Source organism: Stegastes partitus, unplaced genomic scaffold (genome assembly GCF_000690725.1).
Source record: "Stegastes partitus isolate 25-593 unplaced genomic scaffold, Stegastes_partitus-1.0.2 Scaffold619, whole genome shotgun sequence".
Classification (NCBI taxonomy): domain Eukaryota; kingdom Metazoa; phylum Chordata; class Actinopteri; family Pomacentridae; genus Stegastes; species Stegastes partitus.
In genome coordinates this window covers 192,648-207,818 of record NW_007578350.1, presented here as the reverse complement: position 1 = coordinate 207,818, position 15,171 = coordinate 192,648, and the positions used below count along the sequence as shown (strand labels likewise).

Here is a 15,171-nt window from a genome sequence, read left to right as displayed (position 1 = left end):
TTGTATGACTGCTTAAGGGTTGAATCTAGAAGTGTGACATTTCAACATTTTTATTTCCACCATATGAATCACATCTGACAAGATGAACTGTACGATCCCAAAGGATCATTTCTAGCTTAAGAAATGATCTCCTTTAATAGGAAAACAGCTTCCAGGCTTTTCTCATTGACTCACTAACATGCCTTTTCGAGTGTCGAGCAACCAGAGTGTATCACCTTCCACAAAATCTACTGTTTGAGTGCCATGCTAGTTATTGTTACTGTCTGTTTTGTTGTGTATAATTGCATCACTTTATGGAGCTGTACATCTTCCTTTTCTATGGTTCCACCACTCGCCAAGCTGGGGAATAATAGGGAAGGTAATTGGATAGTAAAACTGAGTGGATCTCCTGTTGTGATAATTGCAATCATCCTTGCCTTTATCTCTTTATTTTTTTTTCTTTCTCCTCCCCCCCCCCCTCTTCATAGAAACTGAAGAGTTTGGACCTGTTTTTATCCAGGAGCCAGATGATGTTATTTTTCCTTTGGATTCTGATGAAAAGAAAGTGGTGATGCACTGCGAGGCACGGGGGAATCCACCACCCACGTACAGGTGCGCGACGTATATTTGTCTGTCTCCTAATTGCAGTTCAGCTTTCGCAGCTCATTAGTTTGTCACTCATCAGAAATATATTAAAATCCGCTGTTCTTCTTGTGTTTTTCAGTTGGTACATCAATGGGACGGAAGTGGATTCAGAGGCAGATTACCGCTACAGCTTCATTGATGGGAACTTAATTATTACCAATGCAAGTGAAATCACTGACTTTGGGAAGTACCAGTGTAAAGCAGTAAACAGTTTTGGGACAGTCCTAAGTCGAGACGGTCTATTACAGTTTGCATGTGAGTAGTACTTTTTGTTTTTGGGATTTGTTCCGTGTGATGATCTAATAATCGACTGAAATCAAGTTGCAGGAGGATCTGTGTGTGTGTGTGTCACTGGTGGGAAAAAAGAAATTAAATGTGCGTTGTATTAGTCAGACTGAGGGTGTGAAAGATTTGCCTCTCATATGAAGCAAATAATTGGCTTCGAGCTCTTTGTCTCTCGGAGTCAAAATAAACCTGTTTGGTTCCAGGGGTAAATAAACACTACGCTGTCTCCGGTTAGGTTTTTGTTGCTGAATGCAGCTCCCACCGGCTCCGTCTGATACTCTTTAGTTGCACTGCTAACAGGGTATGTGCCCTCAAATGCTTTGTCTCAGTGGTAAATGAGAGCAAAAAAAAAAAAAAAAAAAAGCACATTTCTTCCCCCAGTAATCCCCTGGCCTACCTCCAAAACATCATCACAGGCTCAGGCAGCTCACATGGAAAGACCAGGGGCAGTATGCTCAGAGGAAAATGCATTGTTGGTGTACTCTGCAGTTTCCTCAGGAGCAATGACCATAATAGCCTTATTGGCATGTCTACAGGGAACTTTGCGTTCTCAGTCACTGGGCTTTTGCTAGAAAGAAAAGTACACGGTCTCATGTGCTGTTGTGGGGACTTACAGTTGTTACAGAATTACTTAGGAAACAAATGGTTAGATTAGACTAAAACTCTGAAGACGGGGGCGGGGGGAAAGGGATGGCTTCATCTTCTATTAAAGCGCTGTTTTTTTCTTAAGGCCAACCAAAGCAAAGGTTTTTCTTCACTTTGTTCTCCCTCACCAAGTTTCGTACATATATATATATATATATATATTTATAAATGTGATCAAAAAAAAAAGTGAACGAAAATCAAAGGAAGACCAATTTAAATACGAGCCAGACTGCACTGGCAGGCTGAAATGGCCAGATGGTAAAGCGCAGACACGGGCTTCAGAAAAAGTGCTGCTAGTTTGTGAGGAACACAGGCTGCACTTCAACATGTACCTTCATCTGTCCTCTCAACTGTCCAGATCCTCGCCTCCTCCTCCTCCTGCTCTCTCCACTTAAGGGTCACATACGTATATTTAAAAAAAAATGAGCTTGAGATGTTCTTTTTTTTCTTCCCCTCTGAGAAAATGAACTGGGCTGGAAGTGAGCTATGTAACATTTGGACGCTCATTTATTAGTCTGGGTCTCTTGGTTGGACATTAGAAGCTATTTTTCATAAATACTTGACTTGGCAATCTTACCAAATCTATTATGGCAATATGCAGAATTCCCTTTTGTGGTATTTTTTACCAGCATTGTGCTCTAAAGAATAAGTGTTTTGCAGTGCCACTTCTTAATTGCACATTTTTTTTCAACTCTTTTCCTGACTTTAGGTTCAAAACTAATTCCCATAAAAATAGCACAGCACTGGAAAGTTTTGCCATCTTTTTCAAGAACCTGCCTGCTTAGCAGCAACCAACACGAGCACCCGAGTATCACACTGTGCTGGTACCTGCTAGAAATTGGCTCCAAACATTGTTTCCAAACCCCCGGCTCTCCACTTCCACTCCACTACATTTCAGAGGGAGATACTGCACTTTCTCCTCCACTACATTTATTTGACAGCTTTAGTATGAGCATTGCACACAATAGATAATATAATAATCTTTTGAGATACAACACATTGCGAAAGATTAAACCATTTCTTTTCTCCAATCTTCCCTGCCTCTGACTTCTTACCAAAAAAAAAAGAACATTTCAAACAGCTCCAACAAACCCCCTCTAAGCTTCTTTGTGTGGTTTTATTTCTATAAATGTTCCAATGATCCAATATCTTACCAAAAAAGATTAGGGAAAACAACTGAAACTTTGTTTTTCCTTCTTAATCATCTGACGCCCTTTTGAGTTTTATCTGCTGTTTCTGTGTATAAAACTGCATCGACAGTCGAAGCTGCAACATGATGCTTCAGTTTTCATGTATAGTTTCAGTCAGATGGACCAAACCAGTGCTTGGTTGTCTGTCTCTAAGTGTGGCCCTGTGATGGACTGGCGACCTGTCCAGGTGTCTCCTGCCTTCGCCCTGAGTCAGCTGGGATAGACTCCAGCCCCCCTACTGAGGATGAAGCGGTGTATAGATAATGGATGGATGGATGGACCAAACCAGTACTTTTGCTTCAGTACTGTTACTTTACATTTCCCTTACGTAATTTTAGTAGGTTAAGTAGATTTCTCGGGCAGGAGAGCTGAGGAGGAATTGAGGGATTCCTTCATTACTGTGTCTAACTGTAAGGATCCTTCTGGCATGTTAGAGAAGCTTGGTGGTGAAATACGCAGTTTATTATAGCATCTGTTCTAATAGGAGCACATTTTATGTTGGTGCAAACAGCCTGTGTGTAAATATAAGCTAAGAAATAGCTCAGTGTTATGTATGGTAATTAGCCATGTGGAGCTATTGTTGTGCTAGCTACAGAAACAAAAATGTGTTAAATGAAGGCTTTAATAGCAACAACATGTATTCTATTATGTGCTTATGTCTCTCTGCTACACACAACTTTACTGAAAAACTCTAAAACAAAGTAGTCTGTAGACATCGCCGACCCCAGCTGAGTGGATGGTATGTTTGGGGTCATGTTTGGTTGACTGGCACTCGTGGCAGCTGAGATTTTGGTCACTCGTCCCACTCCAGCTTCAACCCGAGCAACCTTTGCACAAAATTGGATTTTCTAATTTTAATAAAAGACAGGTCAGTCGGTGTCCTGTTGTTGGAGGCGTGACGGGGAATAATGTGGGAAGATGCAGCTCCAGACAGACCGCGCAGAGTTCAAGGTGTTGTAGAAATTACCTATGATCGCCTATAAAGTGCTATCCTTATTATTCAGCTCTTTTTTTTTTCTCCCCCCCTTCCTGAATCACACCATTTACCTAGCAGTGCAGTACATTAGCGAAGGCTCCGTGGCCCCGAGGTTTTGGAGCCGCAGCTCTAAAATATCACTCACTGAATAAATGTCTGGCTTTCGCGGTTGTACTTGAGTCAGCAACAAATCCCACACCTCACCTGTCACAAATGTTGTGTAGTGCCATCTGAAGGGGGGGAGAAAAAAAACCCAGCCAGAAATGCCCATGTGGGAGTATTCCTCACACTGTGTGTTGTGACAGCAAACTGTATTACATATATACAGTTAAAGAAACACTGAATCAACTATTCAGGGGTGAAAACACACAGATACCTGCTTATTTCTGCGTGTTGTGGTGACATGATGAGGAATAATTTTCTCACTGACAACACAATAAAACAGCATAACAACGTCTCATTAACAGTTAACTAGCGGGATGTTTTTCTGAACACTAATTACCCAGTTGATTAACTGAACATTTAAATTCAGACTAGTTGACTACTACAAACACTGAGCGCAGTTTAATCAGTAAGGTTTAGCATTGTTAAAAATAAAATAATAAAAATAAAAATCTGTATGTATAAGAGCCATTTGGAATCCATCCATTCATCCATTATCTATACACCGCTTAATCCTCACTAGGGTCATGGGGGGCTGGAGTCTATCCCAGCTGACTCAGGGTGAAGGCAGGTTCACCTGGACAGGTCACCAGTCTATCACAGGGCTACACTTAGAGACAGACAACCAAGCACACTCACATTCACACCTACGGACAATTTAGAATCACCAATTAACCTCAACATGTTTCTGGACTGTGTGAGAGGAAGAACCCAGAGAGAACCCACGCTGCACGGGGAGAACATGGAGACTCCACGCAGAAAGATTCTGGTCCATTTGGAACCATCAATCACAATCTTCAGTTATTTAAAATCCTATTTTAACCCTGTTCAGGACTTATGGGGTCTTTTGGACCTCAGGCCATTTGGTTTAGGTGACAGGTATTTGAAGATTTATTTTTGTAAATACAAAAAGAGGGACATTTGTCATGCAATTAGAACCATCAATTTGGAAACATCAACTTATCAGAACATTTATTTACCAGAGTATAAAAGTATAAAACCAACAAATGCTTTGCACATATTCTTTCTTGGGGCCCAATGGATTCCAAAAGACCTTCTACATATGGCAACATGAAAGTCCTGCATAGGGTTAAATGTCACTAAAATGCATCGCACTTTGCATATGAACACTTATATGACTCACTAAACAGCCTAAAAGTTAACAGATACAACTTATAATAAACACATACCTGCAGCGAATGTGCAGGCACATATTAACCTTTTTTAAGTGTTTCGGCTCAAACTATGGATTTTATAAGACATGCCACTTAGAGTTTTCATGTTTTCTAACATCTGGGCAGTCGGGGAGGAAGACAAGGGATGACATTTGTTCTTGCTGCAGCCCCACCTAGTGGCAGGTACCTTCCTAAAATCTTAGCCAACTGGCGTTATACGCTTATAAAATATGAATAATAATTTTAGTTGACTACCGTTTTGGACAAGTGGAGGTAGTGACATTTAAACGTTTAATCCGTAAATCGACTATTCGTGCACTTCCCTTGTTAATGTAAAACTTCACTGTTTAAAAAGGTGCAGATCTCTTATGCTAAGCTAGTTAATAGCATCATTCATTTTCTCTGTCGATCTCTTTGTGCCACTGGAACACAGACTTCTCCACCACAGCTGCCAATTAAGAGGGACGGTCAGGTCTCAGTTTCGAAGTCTAATAGAATGTAACTACATTAAAGATGCGTAGCTCACTCAGCTGATGTGGCTCAACCATATAATTGTCATGTCTCTGTAGCTCGCTCGTATTTCTGTGTTAAACATAAAAGCTGTGGATGAGCGGGGAGCGGCGGGTCAACTTTGTCGACAGAAACCGATGACCTAATTAGCGGCCAATAAATCTGAATGTCAATTAGCCGGTGACATCACAGCTTTTAGCGCTGTGTCACTAACTGCAGCGTCACATTTCTGCACATTTATCTTCTGCCTGGTCTGCAGATGTTTGATAAACGGCTCGTAATGTCTGGTGGATGTTTTGTTGGGACTTAGCGACTAATGAGCATCGTCAATTTCAGCTGGAGTTACATACTGTACGATGAGACAGAACTTCAAGTCACTTCCTGTGAAACTGTTGGCGAGCTCCACCCTCATAAACAGTCGGTGACACTGAGAGCAAGCCGGTTATAAATGGCGTCCATAGTGCACAGCCAGCTATGGTCTACATTATCAGACATAATTATGGATTGAAATTCAGTCGCTGGAGAATGTAATATTCATGCTAATTTGTCAATAATATATCAGTCACCTACATGTTATGCATTCCTAGCAACATGTAGTGGAGACATAATGATTTACAATAAGGATAATTTGAATATAGTGCACATATATAATATATAGGCGCATTTTATCATGTACATCAAACAGTCTTCCAACATGAGTCGCTTTCTAAATGAGCTTGCTGTTGCTGAGCTTTACTAATCAGCGAGCAGAAAGTCTGTCTCGTCATTTCAGGCCCATGACCAGATTTATTTTTCCCTTTAATTTCATCCATGGCTGTTCACTGCAAGGTGACACGTTTGTGTGACCATTTCTTCTTCTTTTTTGCTTTTATGCAGTACACATATTCAGCAGCATCAGTGTGCAATAGTCTACATTCCCTTAAAATGTGACCCTTCAAAAGACTAGCCACAGAAACAAAGAAAGGTGCCCTGCAGCACACATTTGAATGCAGAGCCTTCCCTCGCTCTTCCAGCATATCAAATGGTGGGTATTTATCACTCAGCGTGGAGCTCAACTTGTTCTTCCCTTTTCATGTTGGCGCTGCACATTTCCATGCTATGGCGCCGTTGTTGATTGCTTCACCTGGTTCAGATGGGCGATTCTTTTCCTGAATGTTTTAATGAAGCAGCTGCACGCTTTATTGCCCAGAAACAAATTGGTCAACCCACTGGACTTATGTAGTTATTATATATTTACATGTCAGATACAGTCAGCGTGCCTCTTGTAGCTGTGTTTTTAGATTGCACACATTATTCTCTGAATTACAGGCTGCAGCTGCTATGATATCGAGTCACCTAGAAGTCTGCAACCAGGTCTGAATGTAGTTTCCATATTTTCATAAACATACCGCGGGTTCCGGTTTGATTCAAATCGAGGACAGAATGCTGAAACTTGATAAGCCTCATGTTATACTGTATAAAAATGGAATAAATTCAGCCTACATTGGTGGAGAAGCTCCAGCTCAGGTGACTGTATTTCCATAATATGATGCTGGAAGCCCCAGATTTCAGAGTCAACTCACTTGGATTGTTAGATACTGGATGGTGGGGGGTGTTACTTGTTAAGCAGTTACTGGCTGCAGTTTTAAGACTGTGGCACCATTGTGTTAGTTGACGTTTTAAGATTGCGTCTCTGGTTGTTGGGAACACATATTAGCTACAGTGCATATGAGAGAATTAGCTTTGTGCAGGTATCTAACAAGAAGAAAAGAAAGTTTTCCGAGCAGATGGGCTCAGGTAATTTGGGTTGTGGTAGCCAAAGTTGATTTTTGTGAAGTCGGACAAAGAAGCTGCACCGTCTAGACGAGAGGTTCTGTTGTGTCGAGCTGGCGTGCTGAACACAGTCAGGATATCAGGGGAGGGTTAAGAGATGACCAGCCAGAGTGCACGGGGAAAGGTTCTCTCAAGGCTCTCTATATTCCATCCACTGGTCGTGTACTCCGTTCCAAAGATGTTTCAGTGGGATGCTTTTTTTCTTTCTCTCTCTCTCTCTCTTTTTGTTTTGAAATTCTGAGCTGCTGAACTCACACTTGGGCTGCTTTTCAGCCGTGACTTTGAAGGCAGCAGGCAGAAAGGAGGCCTCTGATCTCTCTCCCCAAAGAGTTCTTCTCTCTCTCTCTCTGCAGACGTGAGTCTGGCTGAGGCTCAGGTATCGAGCCACTCTGAGCAGTACAGTAGTAATGACATTAATGGGATGCTTTGACTTCGGCATTGGACGATCCACACACACACACCTACACACACATGCACGGCCCCGCTCTGTGATGTCCTGCATTGTCAGGCGTTAATGTCCATTGATAGAATTCATGCTGACCTTGAAATAACTAATTTACATTGAGAACCTGCTCCGCCGCTTGCTGCAAATTTCATCACTGCATTTCTGGATTTTAAACATTTATACGGACATATGTTGACTTGTAATTTTTGAGGAAGCTTTAATGACCGTGCTGTCTTTACATTATTAAAAAGTCATTAATATTGATTCGGTTACATAACTGTAGTTTGCGGAGGGAGATGATGGGTCGTTAGAGAAGTTTTATTTGAACCTTGTTTCCTGGTTCCATAACGTATGGGTGATCTCATTTCTGGACTGAAACACCCACGTGGCTTGTATTTTTTGTTTATTTTATAAACTTTTCACATGCGACAAGCTCATTACGTCCATATTGCACCTCGCGTTTGACAATCAAACAGTGGGATAGGTTTATGTAGGTGGCTCTCTGATCCCTCTCTAATGACCAATGTTGCTGCTGCCGGGAATGTAAAATGTATAATTTCCCGTGTGCCTGGAGATGTTTCCCAAGGAAGACATCCTCCGTTACTGGGTGTTTTCAACAAGTGCAATGAGTCTCTTAAACTGGGTATACTGTCCTGTAGGCTGAATTGTTATCATGCTGCTGCAGTTTTATAGAGTCACAAAAGCGAAATGCATAAAGGACAAAATCACGTATAATTTTATTAAATTAGGCGAGCTGTCTAAGAGAGACGCACTATTTCTTTTTCTGTAATATGTAGCCTGGCAGAATATTTGAAGGGGAAGGTGATATCTACAGAAACACACTCGCGTCTGGTTTCTGCCAAGAACAATGTCGCAGGTCTGTTATTAGTGCACTTGTGTCTTCTATCCGCGTTACTTACCGACTAATTACTCACTCAGTCGTTCCGCGTCTTGCCCTGTTTATCAACAGATAGAAAAAAAAAATCTATGCAGCCTAACTATTGTCCATCTACCAATTAAAGACGTTGATTAAAGATAACACGTGATTTATGGTCGGGTTTAGTAGGAAAAGCTGGTAGAAGGAAGCTGCGCTGACAAGAAAAGACAGTTTGGTGACAGCTGCTTGTGAATCAATAGTGAACATAGTGACAATCATTGGCTTTCCCTCCCCAGCTCTTGTGGCACATTGTTAGCACCAATAAATCAACATTAGTCACACGTCACACACACCAAATGGGCCAAGATGATGGGATTGACTGTCTGCAGGGTCGCACTCAAAGGCGCTGGTGTTGTCACCATATTGGAGTTTTGATACCATCACCTGGAAAAATTGGATATTCGATATCGTTTTTAATACCGTGGGTGAAGATTGGGAATATCAGATTTTAGATATTAACTTAAAAATAAATACAACAGAGCACGAGGGCATTTTAATGCAAGTTTGGTCTTGCTCAACACACACTCTAATGTGTTTTCAAGTGAAATTAAATGTCTGTTACTGAGTATTATAAGCCCTCAGTTTGAGCATTCCACATTGAACTGTTAGACCAGTATGTGGGAAATCAATTCTACGTAAAAGGTTGAAGCAATCATAGTTAATTTATAGTTAATTGGGCACCAAGAGATGCTATCTGTAGTCAGCGGCATATCAGAATATTTAGGCTTGTGTGTTGTTTTTCTTTTATTCCAAAATTGCTCGCTGTCAGGAGCTGATAAAGTTTCTGTTCAGAGCTGGATCTGGCTCGTCTTAAACACAGAGAATAGTGGGGGTGGCAAATTGATTTCTAGTGCGGATTGAATGCTTGCAAATTCAGGTTGCGTGGCAGTCTGCTGTCCCAGCTGATGCTGCTGAGATAGTGCGGCATACCACATGAAATATTTACACGTCTCCGTTGTTATGATTGTTTTTTTTTGGTTCGGATGCTTCTTCTTACTGTAGTTTGACAATTTTTTTAATGGTTCAAATTAACCTTTGGATCGTTTCTCTATTTTATCTTGTGTGTTTTTTATGGTGAGTCAGACCAGTGGCTGAGCTAAAATGTAGATAAATAAATCAAAGCTTATGCAACCAGTACGTAAATTGAAATGCAACTCAAGGCTTTAATGAGGAGAAAATGGGAAAAAGAAACTGCAACGGTTATTTTTTTTTTAAAATACAGAAATACACTTTGACAGGAAATTGACTGCATGCTATATTGGAAGATGAAGGCCATGAACCATGATCATTATTAACTGTCCCAGAGATGCAGGTTTCATAAGTCACTTTAGGGAATAATTGTCCAGCAGCTGCAGGGCGATGGTAAACACTGTGCCTCAAAGTGATGGAGGAAAGTGGTGCGGACTCAAAGACCCGCCCTGGGTCAGCAGCCTGTCACCGGATTTCCACACTTTTGGCAGCGCTTCAAAAATTAAACAGGCAATATTAGGTTCCAAAAAGGCTTCAGTTCTGGGACTTCGGGTCAAAGCTGCTCGGCTCTACTTGTGGGGAAAAAACAACCTTGTCGAAGGGAAAACAAATATATAGTCAACATTAGACATGATGACAGTTGGTTTTAATTCCACTCCATAGATTGAATGATCAGATGTGATTGTTTGACAGCTCCACAGATGTTTCCTGAGAAGCTGTTTAAACCTAATTCAGTTACAGGAAGAAACAAACGATGACGGTGCCTTTCAAGTCCGACCACAGCAGCCTTTTGCATCTACAGGATAGATTTTAATGGCTGTAAAGCTGCCCAGTCTTCCATAGTCGTGTTCATATTGGACATTTCTGCAGTGCACGATAGAAATCCAGTATATTTTAGTGCAAACGCTGGACACAGATTGCTATTTAAAGTGATGGAGCTCGGGGTGGTGCGTGGGCATGTAAACCGTTTGACTTTCATCATGGACACCCACAACTGCTGCTGGTTTTTTTTTTTTTCCCACAATGATGTTCTTTGTCATTGTTTCACCAAGAACCTTTATATGCTGAACCATTGCTTAACGTTCAGTTCAGTTTAACGACTGTGCAGGAAAGGTAAGCAGCAAAGACGAGTCGATTCACCAGTCAGTTGATTGGCATGAAATCAACCAGCTACTAATTTATCAGCTAATTAAGTTGGGTTTTTTTAAAGTAGAAAGTCCGAGAATTATCTGGTTTGCAGATTTTTCAGTGTGAGGTTTGACACCCAAGGTACCACCACTAATCAGACTGTGAACCTTATCTTCAAATGTGTTGAAGCGTTAGTTTCTTATTATATCAAATAATGAAGTTAAAGGAATAACACACACATCTGTTTCAGAAAATTCCATACATTTTACCATATTGCTAAATGTTTTGGTGCTTCTTTTTTTTTTTTTAGATCTTGGTGCTTTCAGTCCAAAGACCCGAGGCGGCGTTTCCGTGCGTGAAGGCCAAGGCGTGGTCCTCATGTGCACCCCTCCTCCTCACTCACCAGGTAAGAGTCTCGACATTCAGTCACAGTCAAAAAGAAAAAAACATGTTTTTATTTTACTCTCCATTTCCTTTGGGATTGTTCCTGAACTCATCACTGTTTGTCATAATTTCCATCACAGCAGGTAATGTGTTTTTTTTTACCACCGTGCAGACGTGAAGGATTGTTCTCATTCTTTATTTATTTATTGTATTTTGATGATTCTGTTCTGGGGTTGTTGTTTTTTTCCCGTAGCCGTCCGTTCTCCTATCCATCCATCCACGCTGTTCGGATGATGAGTGCGATAAGTGATGGCGGCAGCAGAGCCAGCTTCTCACAGATGAACTTTTGCTGGATCATTTGAAATGGAGAGAAATGTTACGCAGCCAATTATTTCACATAGGCAGAGGATAGGCGCTGCTCTTTAATGGCAACATCTTGAAATATCCCACTTCACAGTTGTCCTCTAATGCGAGCTCTTACGCGAGTCATGAATCATCCAGGTTTTCTGTTTGCATCAGCTCTGTCACGGCGCTGCGCTGCACCCGTGGGAATGTATGCCAAGTGCTCTCCGGCAAACCTGCCCGATTCTGGACGCCACTTTCCATGTCGTGATGAGTCAGTGACAAAATAGCGGATTTAAAAAAAGACGCAATTAAGGATGTGTAACGACTGATGGTTTAAAGTGTGGCACAGATGATTCTCTTGCAGTCACAGGTGTTGCCTTTGCTTTTATTTTAAACATCCATCCACCGTACATCCATCCATCCATTATCTATACACCGCTTAGTCCTCACTAGGGTCGTGGGGGGCTGGAGTCTATCCCAGCTGACTCAGGGTGAAGGCAGGGGACACCCTGGACAGGTCAAAAATTCGGAAAATGAAACATATGATGAAGTGGAATGCTAAATATGTTCTTTGGGTTTCTTCGGATGTATAGAAACATGAGGTTTGAAGCAACTAGGAAATGGTACGATATGAAATGTATGGATGTGTAGCGGTCAGGAGAGAAGTTAAACTTCATCCTGTATGTTTCTAGACATTATTTGAAGGTTTTGTTTTTCCATCCATCCATTATCTGTACACTGCTTATTCCTCACTACGGTTGCGGGGGGCTGGAGTCTATCCCAGTTGACTTGGGGTGAAGTCTATCGCAGGGCTACACTTAGAGACAGACAACCAAGCACACTCACATTCACACCTACGGACAATTTAGAATCACCAATTAAGCTCAACATGTTTTTGGACTGTGTGGGAGGAAGCCGGAGAACCCGGAGAGAACCCACGCTGCATGGGGAGAACATGCAAACTCCACGTGGAAAGATTCCCACCGGGACGCGAACTGGCGACCTTCTTGCTGCGAGGCAACGGTGCTAACCAACTGCGCCACCCTGCAGCATCCACCGTACACACAAACTTTTTTTTTCTTTTTTTTTTCAACTGAAGATCCTCTTAAATGGTCAAAGAAGTGATTGACATGTAATTAAAATCCAACAGTGGAGATGATGTTATGGAGTGATAGAAGCATAATGGAAATAGTGATTTTCTGTCATTTAAAATTTGTTGCAGTCCTGCTGCTGTAAACTGCAAAATCGGCGCCGGTTTCAGTCGTAATGGCACACAGTGTAAAACCCTGGTGTTACATTACTTGCATTAGATTGACCAAGTGGATCAATACAGAAAGTATCATATAGATATATAAATATATATATATGTGTATAAAATCGCTCAGCCGTTTAATGTGCAATTCAGAAAAACGTGAACACATTTAAAACATTTCATTCCTGTTTTTAATTGCCTGCATGAAGTTGCTAAATCAATTGCAAGAGACAAATTAGCGACAAATGAAAAAATGCATTAAAGGTCAGATCTATAATGTGGCCCATGTGTGCTGCTGTTACTAATATAACTGAATAAACACCGGATTGTTCAATATTACTGCCATATTATCACATTTTACATTTATGAAGTTGCTGGTTTCCTATTAATGTATTCCTGTTTAAAAATATAGTTAAAATATAATTACAAGGAGGTTTAAAGCTCTTGGTGAGGAAGCCCTGGCTAATATTGCATATAAAAATGTATATTTATAGTTTAAAGCTGGACTAAAACTAGCTTTTCCAACTTTAATGTTTAGCTATTTATCTCTACAAACAGAGATCTCGCACTAATCCTGCTGCACTTGGAAGTCATTAATACTTAAATGGGACGCTTATTCTTTCATGCTTACAGATTATGCTCAGATACATAACGCAGGTGAGGTTATAGTTTATTTCTACATGAAATGAAAAATTATCTCCAACATCTAAAAACATTTCTTAAAGAAAGCTCCACGGCCGTAGAGTTTGAGGATGAATGCCTCCGTGAGTCAGAGCGTGTCACACCTGAAATCCATTCATTGTATAGAGAGCGTTAAACAATGCTCGGCTGTGGGAGGATTCAACGGCATTAAAACGCCACTTAAATTAGATCAGTCTCACCAGTGAAAAATAATTTGGAGTCGCTGAGATGTGAAAAGTTTATTATTTTCCGTTTCATGGCTTTGATCACCTTTAGTAAACAGTGTTTTACTTTTGAGAAGCTAAAGTGTGACGAGCTTTGAACAAAACCTGTTGGAACTTAGCTAATCGTGGTGAGGACTATTATCATTTACAGCAGCAATATACACTCACCGGCCACTTTATTAGGTACACCTGGCTCGTACCGGGTTGGACCCCCGTTTGCCTTCAGAACTGCCTTAATCCTTCATGGCATAGATTCAACAAGGTACTGGAAACATTCCTCAGAGATTTTGCACATCCATGATGCGGATCTCCCGTTCCACCACGTCCCAAAGGTGCTCTACTGGATTGAGATGTGGTGACTGTGGAGGCCATTGGAGTACAGTGAACTCATTGTTATGTTTAAGAAACCAGCCTTAGTTGATTGGTGCTTTATGACATGGTGCGTTATCCTGCTGGAAGTAGCCATCAGAAGATGGGTCCACTGTGGTCATAAAGGGATGGACATGGTCGGCAACAATACTCAGTTGGTACTAAGGGGCCCAAAGTGTGCCAAGAAAATATCCCCCACACCATTACACCACCACCACCAGCCTGAACTGTTGATACAAGGCAGGATGGATCCATGCTTTCATGTTGTTGTTTCATTCTGACCCTACCATCCGAATGTCGCAGCAGAAATCGAGACTCATCAGACCAGGCAACGTTTTTCCAATCTTCTATTCTCCAATTTTGATGAGCCTGTGCAGACTGTAGCCTCAGTTTCCTGTTCTTAGCTGACAGGAGTGGCACCCGGTGTGGTCTTCTGCTGCCCATCCGCCTCAAGGTTCGACATGTTGTGCGTTCAGAGATGCTATTCTGCAAACCTCGGCTGTAACGAGTGGTTATTTGAGTTACTGCTGCCTTTCTATCGGCTCCAACCACTCTGGCCATTGTCCTCTGACCTCTGGCATCAACCAGGCATTTGCTCACTGGATGTTTTCTCTTTTTCGGACCATTCTCTGTAAACCCTAGAGATGGTTGTGCGTGAAAATCCCAGTCGATCAGCAGTTTGTGAAATACTCAGACCAGCCCGTCTGGCACCAACCACCATGCCACGTTCAAAGTCACTTAAATCACCTTTCTTCCCCATTCTGATGCCCAGTTTGAACTGCAGCAGATCGTCTTGACCATGTCTACATGCCTAAATGTGTTGAGTTGCGGCCATTTGATTGGCTGATTAGAAATTTAACAAGCAGTTGGGCAGGTGTACCTAATAAAGTGGCCGGTGAGTGTATATTCAGTGTCAAGTTATCATTCTCTGTTTTATGGAGTGCAGCTTTTGTTGTTGCCCCGTCTCTACTTCTGTTGTGTTTATAAGTGGTTTCCTCAGTAGATTAAGCAAAGGATGCCGAGATTGCAAACGAATCTGTTGACAAACAATATTTGAA

General features: G+C 41.5%; 1 protein-coding gene across 1 annotated transcript in view; it reads left to right on the top strand.

Annotated features, from left to right (window-relative positions):
* The window catches only part of cntn5 (contactin 5), a 65,321-nt gene that overhangs the window by 8,307 nt on the left and 41,843 nt on the right, over positions 1-15,171 (top strand). The window contains exons 2-4 of the mRNA XM_008289503.1: positions 468-591; positions 704-879; positions 11,169-11,264. Coding sequence (XP_008287725.1) covers positions 468-591; positions 704-879; positions 11,169-11,264 — 396 coding nt within the window. The remainder of the gene's footprint in view (positions 1-467; positions 592-703; positions 880-11,168; positions 11,265-15,171) is intronic.